Below are 19,410 nucleotides of genomic sequence, written 5' to 3'. Positions count from 1 at the left end.
TGTCGCCCCTACCGCCAGCAGCGAGGTCCTAAGGGGACGGGCATCAGGGCACCCCCCTCCTCTCTAGCTGTGGGGAAGAGGCTGCTACCCCCCCCCCCCGGCCCCCCAAAGCAAGGGAGCAGCCACTGCTTGAGCCGTTGCCAGGGCAACCGCCAATTGCGTCTGCGTGTGACAGGGGCTACAGGGGCTCACAGTCCCAGAGACAAACGTGACGCAGGAACCAAGCGGCCTGAGCCGCAGAGACGGGGTGTCTTTGTGGCAATAAAACGTTCAGGGTAGAGGGGGAGCCACCTCACCTCATAATCACAGCCCCCAAAAGGCCCCAAGCTTGAGGCCCCGGGGTTAGGCGCTTACTCAAGGCCACAGAGCCAGCAAGTGGCCAGGGATGAACTCCATTCTGTGGTGCTCAAGCTCTAAGCTCCCGGCACATCCTGACTTCTGGGGGTCCAGACAGGCTGGCTCCCCCTCCGTGGGGCTCCCTCCCTCAGCCCACGGGCCGGATGGGGGCAAAAGTGGCGTCTGGGCACCGGTGTCTGGGAGAGATGGCTCATCCCTGGGTGCCCAGACACTCCTCCAGTCGCCCTGGAAACCCTCGGCTGCTGGGGCACTGATGACGTTTCTGCACCAAATGGCCTGGGCCCTGGGAGCCAGCCAGCACCTCACTTGGAGCCGCACCAGCGGTGGGTGCGTGGCTGACCCCCAGGAAGCACTTGCTGGCTGCAGGGACCCTCTGCCGGCCCCCGACGGAGCCCCTCCTTGAGCTCTCCCTGTCTCTGTCCCTTCTGGCTCCGGGCAGCAGCACACAGCAAAATGTGTCTGTGGCCTCCGCTCGTGCCCGGCCACCAGGGCCAGAGCGACTGCCCGACGGACAAAGCGAGGCTGGCCAAGGAGCTGAATGCCACACTGGCACTGGGGCCAAGCCGAAAGTACCACCTTGTCCCCTGGCCGTCTTCAAGACCCAGGGTGGATGGGAAAAGACAATTCTGCAAAGTTGCTATCACCGTCCCGTTTTGCAGCCCGCGGCTGGGCTGACCCGCCCGGAGCCAGGACTCAAAGCGAGGGCTGTAAGCCACACCCGTCTCCTGTAAGCCCACCTGTAGGCTTAGGTGGCACCAAAGCGGGTGAGTCTAGGGGCACCTGAGCAGAGCCAGATGTATCTCCCTAGTTAGTGTCCCCTGTGGCCACCTGGCCACCCTCACGATGAATAAACACCTTCATAATAAACACTCAGAACACTAGGTCCCTTCTTACCAAAATCCGGTCCCTGGTGAAGCGAGGGCAGGGGTCCGTTGATGCTACCCTGGGTGTGTACGGGCAGTGGCAGGATGTCTGGCCCCACATTCTGGTCTCTGTGTCACCCTCTCAGCCTTCTCCTCCCAGCCAGCCACTCCCTTCACATTTTTTTTTTTACTGGATTTCTCACTGTCCTGTGACTCCCTAGACAGTGCTCCCCTGCACACAGCTCAGCAGCCGTGTTCCATCACAAATGCTGCTCCCTGAGATCTAATCCCAACCCGGTCCCTGGGGAGATGCCTGGGAATGTGATTTTAAGCGAGCTCCGCAGCTGGACCTGAAGCCCTAGGAAGTCTGAGATCAACTGTCAGGGGCTACCTAGATGCTTCTAGAACGAACGCATGAAAAATGAAATTCTCTGTCCGTTCTTCCTCCGAGGCTCCCTCCCCCGCTCTTTACTCACCGGTCTCCACCGTGATGTCCCCCCTCCCTCCCCTCCCGTCCCCCTCCTCTCGGTGCTCCCCGCGGGAGCCTCGGGGGTGGGGGCCCCCAGATCCGTCGAGGTCCTTCCCTCCCTGATGAGCGGGTGGTCGCGGGCAGGTCAGAAGCCTGGTAGGTGCGTGTTGTTTTACACCGTTCCGACCCGTGGAGGGATTTCGTGGAGACTAGGGGTCCTACGGGGACTGGTGGCAGGGTGGGGGGGACTGGGCACTTGGGGCATCTCCCCCCCCCCCGCCCCCGGCGGGTTGCCTGGGAAACCCCGCGGAGCGTCTCTGAAGTCCTTGGCCGAGACCCACCGGCGGCCTGCGCCTGGCGGGGATGGGGGCCCCGGCGTCGTTGGGTGTGTGTGTGGGTGGGGGGGGGTCCTGCTGGCCGCCTCCTCGATCCCCGCCCGCTCCGGCGCTCTTGGGGACGCGGGCCCAGAGAAGGGCCCGAGACCGTCCCTCCGAGCACGCGCCGGCTTCAATTTCCCCGGAGCCGAGGGAGCGTCTTCGCGACCTCCCGCCGCCCTCCTCCTCGGGGGGCCTCCCCGCGCCCCCTCGGGGTCCGCAAACGCAGGAGCCGGACCGGGCGCCGGCCGCAGGAGGGGGTGCCCCAAGGCCGTCCAAAGGCCGCGCACTCACCGTGGGCCGGGCCGGGGGCGCGCGGTCGGGGGCTCCGGAGATGCCGCGCTCCGCACCCGCTCCAGAGACGCCAGGCACAGCGCGCGCCAGCAGCCGCGCCGAACCCTGAGCGCTGCGGGGGCGGGGTCTGGCGGCGGGGCCCGCCCCCGCCCCGCCCCGCCCCCGCCGCTCCCGCCCGCCACGCCCCCGCCGCTCCCGCCGCGAGCGCGATCCCCTCCGCACCCAGGCCGCCGAGCGGGTCGGGCCACGGAGCCCCCTCCCCTGGGGGGCGGGGCGGTCAGCCAAGCCACCGGTAGGCGCAGAGCGGGGAGCAGGTTCTGCCGTGTCAGGACCCCGTCCCCTGGGGACCCTCGGGAAGCCAGAATCACCGAAAACCGTATCAGACAAGCCCGGGCCGCAGCGAGGACTTTTCTGGAAGGGCTGCGCAGCCATCTCGAGTCGCCCTCCCGGCCCAAGCGCTGACCCCACCGCCAGCCTGCACCCCGGGCGAAGGGTGCTGCAGGCACCAACCCGGGACGCGCCACAACCACCCCGATCACCACTTGGGTGATCCTCCCGGTGGCGCAGGTGAGGGCTCTGGCGCCACCTGCAACCTCAGGCCTGGGCGGGATGCCCCGCGCGCACCCTTCCTAGCCCACCCTCCACCCCCTCTGAAATTTGAGCCAGCACCGCACTGTGTTGGCCTGCAGAGCTCGTTAAAACAGATTGTTGCACCAGCCCCAGACCTGCTGATGCCAAAAGTCTGGGCTAGGTAGGGGTGACCCGTCTGCATTTCTTTTTAAGTTTATTTATTTGGGGGGAGGGTGGTGTAGAGCGAGAGGGAAACCGAGAATCCCAAGCAGGATGCACCCTGTCAGTGCAGAGCCCAACGCCAGCCTCCAACTCACCAAACCGCGAGATCGTGACCTGAGCTGAAAACTGACTGAAAACTGAGCCACCCAGGTGCCCCCATCTGCGTTTCTAACAAGTTCCCGCTGGTGCTAGGGGTCCCGGAAGGAACGTGGAGGTTCTGGAGCTGTCTGAGGGGCGCCGGGTCCCCGGATCCCCGCCTTGCCTCTGGCTGATCTTGTTGGATCATCAGGCTACCTTGTATTTAGAGGATCGACAGATTTGGAGATGTTTTTAACTCAGAGGACCTCATCGCTAACGTGGGACCCCAGGCAGTGTGGGACACAGAAAGGCCCAGAGGCGAGGACAGTTTGCTCGGGGGTGAGCTGAAGGAAGGGCCAGAGGCTGGAGGAACAGGTTTCCAACAGCTGCACACAGGGAGGCAGCCCGTCCGCCTGTGAACACCTGTGCCTTTTATTTCGTGGTGCGGGTGGGTGGGTGCGGGAGTGTGGGGAGCCCGGGGTGGGGGAACCAGGTGCTTCCTCTATCACCCCAAGCCGGAGTGGACACTGCTCTGATGGGCCACCTCCTGTCTCAGCTCCTGGGTCCAGACCCACACACGTGCAAGCTGCCCTCCGCACATCTGTGCTGGAGGAGACACAGAACTACGGCTGGGGGGGGGGGGTGTGGGGGCAGCACCGCAGGGTGGATTCTCCTTCTGGAAGCTCTGTCTCCAGGCCCTGCCTCCATCCTGACCCAGCACAGCCAGGCAAATGGGGGCAGAAGGGTGCAGGGGAGCGAGAGACCAGCCACCCCTCGGTTTCCTTCTGCAGGAGACAACGAGGCAGGAATCCGGGAGGGGACAGTTACCATTCTTCCCCGGGACTGGCGGGTCCTGAGCCAGGATCTCGGTGCTGATGCCCTCCCCTCCTGCAGTCTTTTGTCAGATTCTGCCAACCTGTTGGAACAAACACAGGCCTGGTTGCCATGGTGATCATCGTGGCTTTGGGGTGAAGAGATTCTGCGGCTGCTGTAAATGGGAAGTTAGGAAGGGCAGCTGCCAGGGGAGGGGCCCCTGCCCGCACCCCCATCCATTGCCCTTTGGGGAGCAAGGGACTGGAGGCCAGCACCGCCGAGGCTTCAGGCCTAACACTGCGGCCTGCTGGGGTGGAGGAGACCTTACGACTGCCCTGTACAGATAAGGAAACTGAAGCCCAGAGAGGGAAAGAGCTTTATCAGGGCCACACAGCAACCGGCTGGGTTCATAGCCCAGCTCTGGGCCTCAGTTTCCCTTTTTTGTAAAATGGACATAGTATGCACCTGTCAGTGAGGGGGGTTCTCAGTGAGAAGCTAGTACTTGACCATGGTCACAGCAGGCTGGCCCTCCAGGGACTCAGTTCCCGCCTCTGTAGGTTGGGGGTGACTCCACAGTGGGGAGAGAGGCCGGGAGCAGGCAATGTGGGACATGCACTTGTCACAGCAGGAGTTGGGCACAAAACAGAGGGTCAGGCGGCTGGGACTGACCCAGGGGCTCACACCTTCTGGGCTTTGGGCGGGCAGGAGAGTGGTTTCCTCCTTGGGGCCAGGGGAAAACCCCCAGGCTCCAGATGGATGGCCGCTGGAGAGCAGGGAGAAAGGCAGCACAGGAGGTGAGGGGGCATCTCTGTAAGGCCACCTCACCCTTGCGGCGCCTGGCTGGCTCGGTCAGTGGAGCGTGCGACTAGTGATCTCAGGTTGTAGGTTGGAGCCTCATGTCGCATGCAGATATTAGTTAAAAAATAAAATCTTGGGGCGCCTGGGGGGCCTCAGCTGGTTAAGCATCCAACTTCAGCTCAGGTCATGATCTCATGGTTTGTGGGTTCGAGCCCCACGTTGGGCTCTGTGCTGACAGCTTGGAGCCTGGAGCCTGCTTCGGATTCTGTGTCTCCCTCTCTCTCTGCCTCTCTTCTGCTCGTGCTCTCTCTCAATCAAAAATATACAAACAGGGGCACCTGGGTGGCGCAGTCGGTTAAGCGTCCGACTTCAGCCGGGTCACGATCTCGCGGTCCGTGAGTTCGAGCCCCGCGTCAGGCTCTGGGCTGATGGCTCAGAGCCTGGAGCCTGTTTCCGATTCTGTGTCTCCCTCTCTCTCTCTGCCTCTCTTCTGCTCGTGCTCTCTCTCAATCAAAAATATACAAACATTAAAAATGTAAAAATAAAATCAAGTAAAATAAAATCTTAAAAAAATACACGCTTGACCTGATGCCCTCTGGTGGCAGACCTTGGAATTGCAGGCATAGCCTTCTGGCAGTAAGGCTCCTCCCACTGCTCCCACTGGCACTGAGGCACCTGTCAGAGGCCTGCAGGGGTGGGGGCGGGGGTGGGGCAGCCTAGGAGAATCGTGGGGGCTCACCCAGGGACTTGGCCACGGCGCTGACTGCAGGAACCTGTCCCATCACCCGTGCCATCCTGGGTGCTTCTGCCAGCAGAAGAGGTGGCTGGCTCCGGGTGGGAGGGGGTCTGGCCTCTCACCTGAAATGCTGGCTCCTGGGGCCCAGTTGCCAGCACCCGCACAGGTGACGCCTGTGCAGGACCAGGGTGGTCCCGGGCGCCAGGCCTGGCGGTGGAAGGGGAGCAGGCCCACACAGGGCTTTGCGGGACTCTGTGAGGGTGGGCGGCCTGGCTGCAGCCCACTGTCCAGCGTCTGTCCACTGAGCCCGAGCGTCAGCTTCTGGCCCAGGGGCAGGTGTGCCGGCCCACCCCGGAGGGGGTGAAGGTCGTGTGTGACATCAGAAGGCAAAGCTGGGGGAGTCGAATACCCAGCATCACTCTGCACGATGGGGGCCCAGGTTCTGGGGCTCCAGGAGTGGGAGGGGCAGCGTTCAGGAGCGTGGTGGCAGGTCACCTGGGAAGGCAGAGACCAGGAAGGGAGGACCTAGGCCCCGGCCCTCCCAACTTCCTGGGGTCCGGACAGCAGATGGGGCCAGGTGCTCCAGCCCCTGTCCACCCCGTGGTCCTAAGCCAGCCTCCTCGGTCAGGGTCAGGGCCTCTGCAGGTGGGGTCACAGGGTCCAGAGGTCTCTGGACGAGCCTCACAGGCCACCTTGCAGAACCGCCCCCCCCCCCTTCTGTCTCAGCACCAGGGCCAGCCCCTCCCTGCTAGAGCAGGCTCAGACTGGTTCGAGCCAGCCCAAGTCAGCGCTCAGCCTGGCCCTCCAACCTGGCAACTCGTCGTCATGGCAACCTCAAAATGGAGGCCGCCCGTCCACAGAGCCCAACGCGAGCTGACGCGAACCAGGAGTGTTTGGGGGCGGCCCAGTTAGGGAATGAGGTGGCTGCTGCTCGGTAGACAGGTGTGAGCACGCGGCACTGACCTGGGCGGGACAGTCCAGGGAGGCCAGGGGGACTCTCGGGGACCCACAGCCCGTCTTCCGGTGGCCGGCTTGTCCCGGGAGCCGCAAGGTGGGGCTGACACGCGGTCAGCGTCTGGGCACCTGAGGACTTCGACGCCCTTTCCTGTGGAGGCCCGGCCAGGGGTCCCCAGGAGGGACACCCTCCTCCGGCGCCAAGGGTCAGCACGTGATGTGTTCCCTGCCTTCGCTGCCCTCGCCTGGTCCCAGCGGGGACGACAGAGGGACCAGCCCCCCCCCCCCCACCCCCTGCGCGGCACAGGGCAGGAAAGGACACAGCCTGCAGGCAGCACTTGTGGAAATGTTTTAATTAGAGGATTCTCAGATACAGTGGTTAACGTATTGCCCACAATTCCTTACTAAGTATCAGGCGCCTCATGCCGGGAACAGGCTCTTCCCTCACAGCAGAAACAGGACGGGCACAGTCCCTCCTTCCCCCGTTACAAGAGTTACATCTTCGTTAAGCCAAGGACTGTGGCACAAGAGGACATTTCATTAGTCGAAGTCATGACAATTTGCTAGAAACATCGATTACTTCAGAATGCTTTAACTAGAAAATATATTGAATTTCCATATATATTAACCATATACACGTGTGGCTATTACTAAGTGTAGTTGAGTCATTACAAAATAAGACATTCTGGGAGAGGCTTCGCACACACACGACCCGGCTGGGTCCCCCGGGGGGCCCTCCGCATTAGAAAATACATCGCCAACATCAAGCGTCGAGCTCAGCTACACGTCCAGCCGAGCAAGCGAGCAAGGCACTGGGACCGCGGGCCACGCAGGCGCTGTGGACGGGGCCTCACGCGCCCCCCCTCCCCCCAGCCCACTGCCATCCTGCTGCCTGGCGCGTCGAGGTGCCCTTCCTGACCGAGGGTCCTGGCGACCAGCTCCCGCCCCTTCGGGGACCCCTCTGGCCCGGCCGGGTCCCTGCACCGGAGCCACACAGGTGAGCCGGCCGGGAAGGCGAGGTCAGCCGGCGCAGGGCAGGCTCCGGGCCTCCCGTCTACTCCGCACCGTGCTCCCTGGGACCAGGGGGCCAAGACCCACCTTGCTGGCACCAGGCCGCGGGGCGCTGGGCCTGTCCCCCTCTGCGTCGGCGGCACCTCCCGGCTGGGCCCAAGTGAGAAGGTGGCCCGCTCCGGAAGCTGCGCGGCAGGCTCAGCTTCTGGGGTGCTTTCTGAGAACAGCCCTTCAGGAAAAAGGAAGCGCCCGCGCACAGTGGCCTCGGACCTGCCTCCTGGGGCATCCTGACGCCAGGACCCCCCCACCCCCCCCAGGCAGGGCTCCGGCCAGTGCCTGCGCACGGTCCTCCTGGGGCCCGGAGGACCTCGGACGGCCGGTGCCAGCTCGGGAGGCTCCGGACGCCAGTTCCGCCCTGACCAGACCCGCCTCTGAGGAGCGCAAAGACCCGGGGTCGGGAGACAACCCCGGGCACACACACCTCCTCGTACACAGCGCTCCTCACAGGGCCCGGTGCCGAGCACGGGCCGCGAGCGGGGCGCCGCTGGCCTGCAGCCGCGTGGGGGGCCGGGCCCCGCGAGGCCGCCTCCCCACGCTCTTAATGACGATAATGCCACGAAAACCTTTATATAAACAGTTTATTTACTCTAACAGCAACACAGACAAACGCCATATAGACACAAAGGAAGTGATGCGGGAACGAGACGCCGGCTGACTTTGGATCTGAGGCTCGTAAGCACACAACCCAGGGTGCGCGGAGACCGAGGCGGGAGGGAGGCCAGCTGAGGGCCGGGCGTAGCTCTACACTGTGGGAAGCATGCCTGCATCCGCGAGCAAAGGAAACTAGGAAACTAGCTCCTCGGGGCTCATCGAAGTATAAAAGTTTATAATTTTACAGCAGTTGAAATACTGACATCAATATTAAAATAAAAGCAAGTTTTACATAACAATCAAAAATACAAAAGACTGAAGGAAGAGACCCTGTATGAAAAACCGGGCAATTCAGCGAGTCGAGGACTGTGTACCGGTGGCGGAAATGGAAAGTGGCGCCCGCCCAACCCTCCCCAGGCGACTATTAATTGTACAGAGCAACGTTAGGTTTGCAAAAATGTTGTAAACAAGTTCTTGCCAGACCAATCCCTTCCTTCTTACGCTGCCACGCGGTCGCCGCTTATGAAGGTGCAAACTTCTTGGCCTGTGCTCGAACCCTCTTCTCATACTCCACTCTGTTTTGGCTGAGAAGGTCAAGAGAGAGACACGTCAGTCAGCAGGTGCAGCCCCCTCGGGGGCCCAGGGCCGGGCGGGCTCAGAGGGCCGGCTCAGAGGGCGGCTCGCGGTCAGGAAGGCCTGGGGTGGGGTGGGGGTGGGCGCAGCGAAGTTTACGAATCTGACCGGCCACCGGCACCTCTCGGTTTGAAACCATAGCGACAGTTCTGGAGAGAGAACCCAGACTGCCGGGCACCACTCTGCTGGCCAGGCGGACAGGACTTGGTGCCGGTTTCCCCACGGGGCTCCAGGGCTGGTCTGGGACCCCCCCCCCCCCCCACCCAAGGAGCCGAGGCACAGCACGCGTCCAGCGGGGACGCACCTGGGAGTGTGCAGTGCTCTCCGGAAGAGAGGGGTCCCTCCAAGCCGTGCTCTCCACAAGCGTGCCTCTCAGGGCGCTGCTCTGGGTCGCCTGTGGCCCGGGCCCCGGGGTGTGTGGGGGCTCCCAGGGTGGAGGGACAAAGGGCCACGAGAGCCGAGGAGTCGAGGCCACAGGACAAGCCTCTGTTGCTGGGCCACGCCGCGTGAGCTCCCACCCCAGCCAATAGCCCGGCCTGGCCCCGGGGCCCCCCGGATGGAGGCAGCTGCCTAGGGGGCTCTGGAAGGAGCTAGAAGGCAGTCAAGTCAGCTCTGAAGTGCTCCAGCGCACGCCGCTGGCGGGAGAAATCGTAGAAGAGGAGGGGTGGCGTGACGGGCGGCCAGGAGCCCGGGCGCCGCGGGGACGACCCTCAGCGGCCCCAGGCGAGCGGCCGCCCACCCTGCAGCACCTGCTGCCGTCCCGGCAGCTACGGACACAGGCGCGGAAAGGCCAGCCTCTCACAAGTGGCACCATGGCGCCCGTGGCCACCACCGGCCACCGCAAACATCACCCCTGCAACGAGGCGCACGCCAGGGCCGGCAGCAAGCTCTTTGAAGGCCACGGAGACCTTGGCTTTGCAGACCATTTGGTCTGTCGTGAGAACTCTGCGTGCACTGTCGTGAGTGGCCTCACAGAGGCCTGGGCCAGCGGGCTGCTGCAGACAGAGGTCGTGGTGACCCTCGCACAGCGCCCGGCCGGGGGCGGAGAGCAGGGGGACGCATCTCATGAGCCACTGGCACACAGCTGCCAAGGGACCACGTGACCTCCAGCCGAGCCACGGCGGGAACACGCCCCTGGGGATGCGGGGCCTCGCCCCGCCTGGGCCTAGGGACCCGAGCCATCACTGCAAGCTCCTGCCCGCAGGCAGGCATCGGACGTCTAGCCTGCTGCTCAGGGCGGCCAGAGGACGGTCCTGCCCTCGGCTTTCACCCTCTGCACCCACGGCTTCCAGAAATGTCCCCTGGAAGGAACACGTCCCTGCCTGACCTCTACCCCCTATGCTAGCCCTGCAGGTCCCAGAGCCCCGCTCCAGGCCTAAGCCCCACCTCCCAGACCAGCGGGGAAGCTGGCTGGCAGGGCCAGGGGATGCCGGACCCCACAACCAGGAGGCCTCTGCCCTGCTAACAATCCAGCCAGGCTCACAGCACCAGGTTTCACTTGTCGCCCACCCTAACACACACCTGGCCTTTCTCCCTCGGCACAGGTGGTGGACGCTGGCCCACGGGACTCACCGGCCACCACAGTGCCACACAGGGAAGGGCTACTCCCCGGCGGCCCACACGCAGGCCCAGGAGGGTGTGGGAAGCAGGGCCACAGGAGAGCCGTGACGCGAGATCTGGGGCCCGGGGAGCCGCGCTACTGGAAACGCCTCCTTTGGCGCCCGCACCTGGGGGCCCTTTCCTCTGCGCCGGACTGAGATTCACCAAACGCATGGTCTGCCCAGCCACAGCTTCTCAGGGACAAAGTGGCCAACAGAGGCCCATATCACCTGACCTTCACCTCCTGCCACGCCCCACCCCGCCCAACAATACCGTGGCCACGCCAGCCCTCGCTCACCCGTTCTTGCCCACCACAGGCCCTTTGCACCTGCAGCTCCTGCTGCCTACAGGGCCTGTCCTGGTTGCTTCCTGGCCTCAGACGCTTCCCTGGTGGCCTCACTCGGTCTCCCCGTTACAGCTGGTGTCTCACGGCCTTTCGCAAAGGCTGCCCGGAGCGGCAGGAACTGTTCTCCCACCCACAGCCAGCCTGCGGCTCCCCCTTCTTACGGGCTGCCCGGACCAGACTTCCGGGGAAACGCATGCAGGCCAGCGAGTGGCCACAGCAAGCAGCGCCAGACCGCTACTAACCAGTAAATCGTGTAGGCCTCTGCTTGAGCTGGGTCCTGGATATTTGGTTCGTTTAGAAGTTCCTGTATCCTAACAAGATCTGTGTGAGAGACAAGAGAACACAGGGGTCAGCGGTTTGAAAGGCAAGCTTTTCTGGGACATCGGCCTCGGCCTCAGATAAAGACCACAGGCCTCTGGCCCCACAGGAAGGCTGAGGCCAGCACCCTACGCCGTACCTGCTTGATCGTGATGGCTGGCCTCCAGTCCTTGTCCTCCTCGAGGATGGACAGGCACACTGTGCCCGAAGGGTACACGTTCGGGTGAAACAGCGGTGGTTCAATTGCCTGGACCACAGGGAAGAAGGAAACGTGTTTCTGGCGGCAGCGGTCGTCTGGCAGGATGAATGCGATCTCCCTGCACCAGGGCGACCGGCTGCCACCAGGCATTTGGCGAAGGACGTGGCCGTGGGGTGGCAGTAGGTGGGGGGCGGGGGCAGGCGTGCACCTGTCCCGGACTGGGAGGCGAATCCATGTGCTCGCCCGGACCCTGCCTCCCGACAGTGGGCGGACGGAGCCGAGTCCTGGGCATCCCCACACCCCTCACTTCCCCTCCCCAAGTCGCACAGCAGGTGAGGAACGGTCCTGGGGGACAGCTGAGGCAGAAACATCGGCGGCCCTTCCAAACAAGTGGCCATTTCAAAGCACACATTCTGCTCCAAAAAGAGAGGCTCTTAGGATCCCACGTTCTTTCTTTTAAAAAACAAAAGTTCCTTCCTTTCTAAAAAATGACACACGTGTAGGAAATCCTACAACAGAGAAGAGCGGAAAACTGCCTCGAGCTCCCCGGGGACCGTTCACCACAGCTGACAGGGTAGGCGTTCCTCTCTGCTTATCTGGGCACCGTCCCCTCTTCTCTTCACTTAAAAAACGTTAATTACGCCCCGAAAAGTACGATGGGTCTCACGCAGCTTGACGGAACTCCCGAACCACCCACCACACCGGGCACCAGCGTCCAGCCTGCGCCCTCCCGGCCCTGCGCTCGCGGGTCATGCGCGCACATGTCTACGTGACGCCGCCAGTCCATCCGGCCCCGAGGAGGTGCTGCCCACCGCCAGCTCCCACTGCTTCACGATCCCAGACCCCCGGCAGCCTCACGGAGGTCAGCCGTCCCTGGGCCTCCGGACGGCGAGCACCTTCACTCACTGTGACGCACCGGCCGCGTCTTGGAGAAACTCCCGGCCTCGTCTCCCGCCCGTTAATCCCGTCTGTCTCCTGACCTGTGGGTGTGCTGCACACCTTCTGGCTCGAGCCCCCGCAGGAAGGGCCCTCGGGAACCTGCTCCCGCCCCGAGCACGCCTTTCTGCTCTTTGAATTCAGCTTCTTCCTCAGCACAAGTCACTGATTTTAATTTCATCTGGGCGGTCGATCTCTTTTCTCACCCAGGAAAGCACAGCCGTGGCGGGCACGGCCTTGCCCAAGCCCCTGTCCCGACTTCTGCTCACCGCTGGCTTCCTCCAGTCAGAGAAGCCCCTGCCGAGACCCCCTCCGCCGCAGGGCCGGCCGCTGACTTCCTGTGCGGCTCTGCTCTTCCGCATCACGTTGGGAGACGCGCAGTCTCAGGTACTTGCAGGCCCTTCCCTCTGGCTGCTGTAGACTGTCCCCCAATGTCTACCCATTCTTCTTTTTTGGATTTTTTTTAACGTTTGAGAGAGTGAGGGCTGCCTGGGTGGCTCAGGTGGGTAAATGTCGGACTTCGGCTCAGGTCACGATCTCATGGTTCGTGGGTTCGAGCCCCGCGTCGGGCTCTGTGCCGACAGCTCAGGGCCTGGAGCCTGTTTTGGATTCCGTGTGTCCCCCTCTCTCTGCCCCTCCCCTGCTCGTGCTCCATCTCTCTGTCAAAAATAAACGTTAAAGTTTGACAGAATGAGCGAGCAGAGGGAGGAGCAGAGAGAGGAGAAGCAGACTCCATGCTGTCGATGCAATCCCAGCAGAAATCAAGAGTCGGAGCTTAAATGACTGGGTCCCCGGGGCGCCCCCACCCATCTTTGGATCGGGGACACTTGGCTGCCTCCAGCTTCTGGCCACTACACATGAGGCTGCCGTGACCAAGCTGGTCCCCACCCGCGGCGAGCGGCGTGCGCGTCTGCTGAACGCTCACTTGAGCAGAGCAGCCGGGTCCTGGAGAGACCCAACTTCAGCTTCCGCAGACTCGGGGGACAGCTCCCCAGGGGAAGCGGTGCAAAATCCACACCTGCGGTGGGTGGGGTCTGAGGGCCCCGCCGCTCCGCCCCTCCGCGGGGGGAGGACGTCGGCACCTCTTCCCACGCTGCGGGCACAAGAGGGGACAGCCTCCCGTGTGGCCCGACAGCGCCTGCGGTTTCCTTACTGGCGTGCCGACGCCCTTTGCGCTTCAGGGTCAGTGCTGGCGGGGGGGGGGGGGGGGGGGGGCGTGTGCTCCCATCTCTCTCCCTCACTGGCTTCTCCTGGTGAACACGTGGTGCTCAGTGTGACGTAGCCCCATTAGCGATGTTCTGCCTACGGGGCCAAAGCACCTTCTGTGCCTCGCTGCTGAAATCTACCGATCTCTTCTAGAAGCCGCACCGTTCCTTCTTTCCACTGGACGTGGAGATTCATCTGGAAGGCTACCTGGGGCGGGGGGGGGCGGATTCCTGTCTCCTCCGCAGGGATACTCTGTGGGCCCGGTCCATTTGCCGGACTAGCCTTGCGCCCATGTCATAAACACGTGGCACGTGTGGCCTCTGCCCGGCAGGCCTGCGTCCCAGTCACCGTGTCCCCGTAGCAGGTCTGTCCGGTTTACATCTCGCCCATCCTGCTGACGGGTGTGGGTGCCCTTGGACCGACGCGCCTCAGCCCCGGCCTCCCCGACCACCCTGGCACTCTAAGGGCCGCGGCTACTCTCCGTGCTCCTGACTTCTAGAATCTGTGTGACGATTTCCACAAAAACTTCCACACCTGGATTTGACGCTATTGTAAACAGTCAGGGTCAAACACTTCCGTTTGTTGCAATTATGTTGAAAATAGGTTTTTGCAGGTTGATCCCTTATTGCACAACCTTATCAAAAAAGATCTAAAAAGAAAGGCGAGACCATCTGCAGCCCGTCTTCCCTTCCCGCTCTTGGCTGGGATTTTTGTTTTTTGCCTTGTCAAGTCCGCTTGGAATTCAGGTATCAAGCTGAACACAAGTGACGAAAGCAGCCGTGACGGTCTCGTTTCTTAATCAGAGCTACTATTCAACGCAATACCTCCACGCGGCAGAAACAATTCAAACAGCAAAGAACCAGCCAAATGAAAAGTCTCCATCCCAGGGGTCACCCTGCTAACTATCCATGCTTAAAACTCTTCTGCTAGACGCCGTTATGATGGAAACGTTCTTCTACCTTTTCGAGTTACCAACCCAAGCGTAGATGTTTCCGTAAGGCCGTTCCCGGTGGCCACGTGCTGTGCGGGACACTTCTCCACACAACGAGGCACGCCTTCACTCATTTAATTAACCAACCACGGACCGGTTTTGGTGGCTTCCAGCTGCAAGCGGGGAGGAATTTGGCGCTCCTCCCGTCCTGAGTCTCGCGAAAGTGCACTTTGATGACATAACCGTAGCACGACGTTAAAGACAGCCTCGGCCTTTTCTTCCCACTGCCTTCTCCGGAGACTTATCCATCCAGGCGGCTCGCAGCCAACAAGTTGGATGTGGAGTGTTAACAAACGGGCGCGGTGACAACGGGTCGGGGAAGGAAACCCTCCGAGAGGTGGGGTTCCGGACCGTGGTCCTTGTGACGCCCATCCCTAGCGAGGGCAGACGGTGGTGGCACCTTATCCCCGACAGGGACTCAGGGCCAGGAGCCTCCGGTGGATCACAGCCGGCACCCGACTACGCCCGCCACGTGCACCTGGCTCCAGTCCACGGCCTCCAGGGGTCAGAGCCCCCGGGGCCGCCGCACGGCGAACGTGGGGAAGCAGACGGAGTCGCGAGGGCTTCGCTCTACTTACATTTTGGGGGTGAGGATGGGTAGTCGTCCTTGAAAAGCATCCGCAGTTTAAACAAGCCTCCTTCCCACGGGGTCTGCGGGGAAACGAACGTGCAGTCAGGCGTGCCGCCGGCCTCCGCCGCGGGCCTGAGCCCAGGAGGAACTGGCCTCTGCCGCACGCCCCCAGCACCGCCCCACAAACCGACCGGCTGTCCCCACGACTGGACCGTGGTGGCTGCCACGGGCCCTGAGGGGGCCGGAAAGACCATCCCCGGAGAGGAGCGTTGCGGGAGCTAGGCTTCCGGGAAGACAGGCGGGGCCGCAGGCCACCCCCTGTGACCCAGATCGGGGGTCAGGATCTCCACCTGAGCGGCCCCTGTCGCCAGCTCCACCAGCACAGCCCTCCCCAGCCTCCTCCGGGAGGGACAAGGCCACGGCGCACCTGCCTCAGCCTCAGACGATGGGCCGAGAAGGGGCTTAGCAAAGGCAGAGGTGCGGGCCCGGCCCTCCACGGAGCCGTGGCAAACGGAGAAAGCAAACCACATTGTCCGAGGACAAAGCCGAGTCCTAATCCTGCCAGCTTAGCATCGGGCGAGGAGGCTGTCAGGAAGCACCAGGCTGAGCTCACGCAAACGCCACGCCACGGGTGGAGGGACGTGGCGGCGATAAGGCGATAAGGCCGGGGCGTAACCAGGTCACCTCAGGGGTCTCCTCTTGGCTTTGGGGTCAACCCAGAAAGAGCCGGATGCGGGGCTGCTGGAGACCTTGACTCCCAAATGCTTCAAATACGCTGGCCCTGACTGGACCCCCCGCTACCTGCCCCAGGCTCAAAGACCGCCAGGTCGAGCGTCACTATATCCTGGCTACTTCAGCTGCAGCGGGTTTGAAGGACAAACGGGAAGGCCCTTCCTTCCCTCTGGGCCCTTCTCCAGCGTGTCCCAAGGCTCTCTTCCCTGAACACGCAGCAGGGTCTGCCCCCGGGCTCGGTGGGGGTGCCACACCCAGCCCCTCCTGCAACACAGCTCTTCTTTCTGAATTAAAGCTGACTGGTGGGGGGGGGGGGGGAATCACCTGTCACCGCAACCCTGTCCCCTCCCCCGAGAAGCAGGTCAGCAGAGTGGCGCCCCTTACCCCTTTCTTCCCGGGAATGGCGCACTCCCAGTTCATGAGGTTCATCGTGCCATCGGGGTTTTTTGTTGGGACAGCCACAAAGCCCTGAGAGAAAACAACCACACAGGCACATCAACGCCCCGGCATCTCATTCCTCCTGCTCGCCAACAGTCCTGAGACTCCCAAGGGCACCCTGCACAGAGTGTGTAGCAGAGCAGGCGTGATGGGGTTCCCGGGTTCCACCGGGGGAAACCGCCCCCCCGCTACGCACAGAAAATAAAGCTTTCCTTACAAACGGGTGGTCCTTTCTCCAGGCTTTCCTCTCCTGGGCCAGTCTGCTGAGGGGCGATCCCCGACATGTTCAAAGTCCCTGCAAGAGACCGGGCAGAGCACCGCGGTTAGGACAGGCAGAGTGCAGGAGCCGTCCCGCCCCTCCCCTCGCTCACACCAGCTTGACACAGACCGGGCTCCCAGCAAACCGCCCAGCCTGAGTCTGCCCCGGGCATCACGTCCCCAAGGGGCGACCCCGGCCTCCTCCGCAGGCGGCTCTCCAGGAAAGAGGGAGCCAGGATGCTCCGGAGACCCAGAACACCTCCACGTGGGGCCCCTTCCCTGTGAACATCCCACCCCCGGGGGCCACGGCACAGGCCTAGGTATGTGCGGTGCAGGAAGGGTTCACCAGCATTCCCAGCAGACGCCCGCACACCTGTCCTGCCCTCTTGTCACACTGCAGAGGGCTGCAGCGACAGGGTTCCCACCGTCAGTCTCCACAGGAAAGGCAAGGACACGGTGGGGATGTCCAGAGCACTGCCTGAGGACCGGGGTGGGGGGCCAGGGCAGTGGCAGACCACTCCCCTCTGCCAATGCAGAGATTGGGGGGGGCATCAGTCCCCCAGTGTAGAATCAGGGGCTCACAATTTAGATTCAGGTCTGGCCAAGAGAGTAACTCTTATTCTTGAAACCAACCGAGTAGAAAGGTGCCCCAGGTCAGACAGCAAGCCCACCGCGTCGTGCACAAGTCCCTAGACTGCAACTGGCCCACAGCACCCGACCCTCCTCCATCCCCTCTGCTTTCTCACCCCACCGCACCTCCCCATCACTGGCACTCCACGAACATCAGAGAGATCAGGGCTCTTCTCCCATTTACTTCGGGAAAGTCAGCGGGGGTGGGGGGGGGTGGCCAGCAGGACCCAGGAACCCCTGGGGAGAAGACACCCGTGCAGGCCCAGAGGTAGGCAGTCTGCCCGCTGGGCCCGCCAGTCCCAGGAGCGCTGCAGGAGTGGGTTACTCAGAGTCCCGCTTCTGGGTGTCAGGTCCCCCAGCACCTCCAGACCACAGACCCCCAAGGCCTGGTGCCTTCAGGGTCCCCACTAGTGGCCCAGAGCTCCCCCTACCCCCGCCATCCGCTTGGCTCACGCTCCCTGTGGGGAGAGCTGCCTCTCAGGGTCTCCAGGGTGCTGCTCACCCCGCACAGCCTAAGAGGCCGGAGCCCCAACTTCCCTGTACCCTCAGAGGTCACTAACCTTGCTAGAGAATTTGGCCTTAAGTCTGTCTTCAAAGTCCACGGAAACATAAACAAGGCTTTAACGAGACAAAAAGGGAGTCCCCCTAGCCTGTCCCGACCCTCAGCCCCTCAGCCTTCCAAGGAGAGCGTCTCCTCTCCGCTCTTGTGGGTGAAAGGACCGCACCTCACGTTCCTGAGGACAACAGGGGCGCCCTCCACCAGGTTCGGAACCACCTTCCAGCCACGACAATGCATGACAACGCGTGAAACCAGCCCTGCCTGCCGGCTCAGGCTCACCCGCCGCCCCCGGGGCTCAACACAGACTCAGGACGACCGGAAGTGAAGATCCAGAAGGTGACGTGCCTGTTAAGATCCAGAAGGTGACGAGCTCCTCTCGGCTGCTGCCACCACTCCCCTGTCGGCTACGCCTGTGCAAACCCCCCCGCCCGGCTCAGGCTGACCCTCACCCGCCTCAGCAACCCAATCCAAATCACACCCTTCACCCCCACTCCGGCGGGGTCAGGCCACCAGCTCAGCAGAGGCAGGCCCGGGTGGTGGTGTCACCTGGGGCGTGTCAGAAACGAACGTCCCCAGGCCCTGTGGCCATGAGGCGGGAACTCTGGGTGGGGCCCAGCACTACAGGTTCGGGAGGCTCTTGGACAACTGTGTTCCCAGGAAAGGGGCAGGAGGGGCCTGGGCATCAGCGCCGCAGCCTCCGGGGTCATCCATGGGCCCGGGTCTCAGGAAGCCGGCTGAGTTGTGGCAGACACACCACCAGACCAATCAGATGGGGTCCGGTACTAAGAAAGTTTATTTCTGTTATTGTAAGAAAAGCAAAAGTCAAAAAGGAAAGTCCTCCACTCAGGAAACTGTCAGGATGACGTGACCAACGGGCTGAACCCCGGCCACCACCTCAGGCTGTGGCACTGACCCCAGAACACCTTGTAAATGGGCTCCAACCTTCCCTGACTGCAAAATTAAGTCCAAAATAGACAGCACCATGCTGGGACCCCAACTAGAACTCCTCTCTGTCACCGCTCCGTCCCAGGGCTCCGGCCTGCCCTCTTCCTTCCCCGTCCCTGTGCAGACCCGACTGCCAGGAGCACGATGCTATGGGGGTTTGGGACCTTGAAGGGCAACACCTGGGGGACCTCCTTCACTGGACAGCACACCTGTCTGGAATATTTGTTTGGGACAGAGGCAGAGGCCCAGGGAAAACGACAAGGCGGGGGCAATGATCCCGAAGACGAGGACCTGGGCTTGCATGAGGTGGACGGAGTACCCTCAGGGAGCCAGGGCACAGGGGAGCACAGCCCAGTCTGTCTTTAAGGTGCTCTCTGGCCAGAGGCTGGCAGGGACCCTGACACCTGAAAATCTTCACTTCCCCAAGTTTCTCAAACCGTTCACCTCAACTGGCTCTTCTGCACGGAACCTGACCCAGCACCAAGCTGGGTCAGTGGAAATGCCCTCCTTCCCTGCAGAAGCCCTGAGGGCACGGGACACTCTGGACTCTCAATCAAGTGCCCGCGGCCCCATGCCCCCCACCGTCCCCGGAGTGATCACTGTGGCAGCACACACCCCCGCCCCCTGGGCAGACAGCACAAGTAGGCAGGACGCTTCTGCAGGATTAACCCACACAGAGCTTCGGTGACCGAAGGCATGCGAGGTCCCCAGTGAGTCTGAGCTCAGCCAGGCAACGAAACAGGTCTGTGAAACCACAGGCCAGCGCTCCCCACAGCGAGGAGCCACGGACACCGACAATCCGGGCACTCTGGAGGGGCTGCGACGGGGCCGGGCCAGGGGGGCGACCCTGAGTGCCGTC

General features: G+C 62.7%; 1 protein-coding gene across 1 annotated transcript; it reads right to left on the bottom strand.

Moving 5' to 3' along the window:
• Positions 1–6,866: 6,866 nt before the first annotated feature.
• UBE2I (ubiquitin conjugating enzyme E2 I) lies at positions 6,867–18,854 on the bottom strand. The gene is given in 8 exon segments (XM_030301532.1): positions 6,867–8,774; positions 11,011–11,089; positions 11,219–11,329; positions 14,991–15,069; positions 16,106–16,189; positions 16,377–16,427; positions 16,429–16,454; positions 18,761–18,854. Coding segments are annotated over 8 exon segments (588 nt in total). The 3' UTR covers positions 6,867–8,710.
• Between the last annotated feature and the right edge of the window lie 556 nt (positions 18,855–19,410).

Source organism: Lynx canadensis, chromosome E3 (assembly GCF_007474595.2).
Source record: "Lynx canadensis isolate LIC74 chromosome E3, mLynCan4.pri.v2, whole genome shotgun sequence".
NCBI classification, from domain to species: domain Eukaryota; kingdom Metazoa; phylum Chordata; class Mammalia; order Carnivora; family Felidae; genus Lynx; species Lynx canadensis.
The sequence above is the reverse complement of the archived record's forward strand: the minus strand, read 5'-3'. Positions and strand labels throughout refer to the sequence as shown.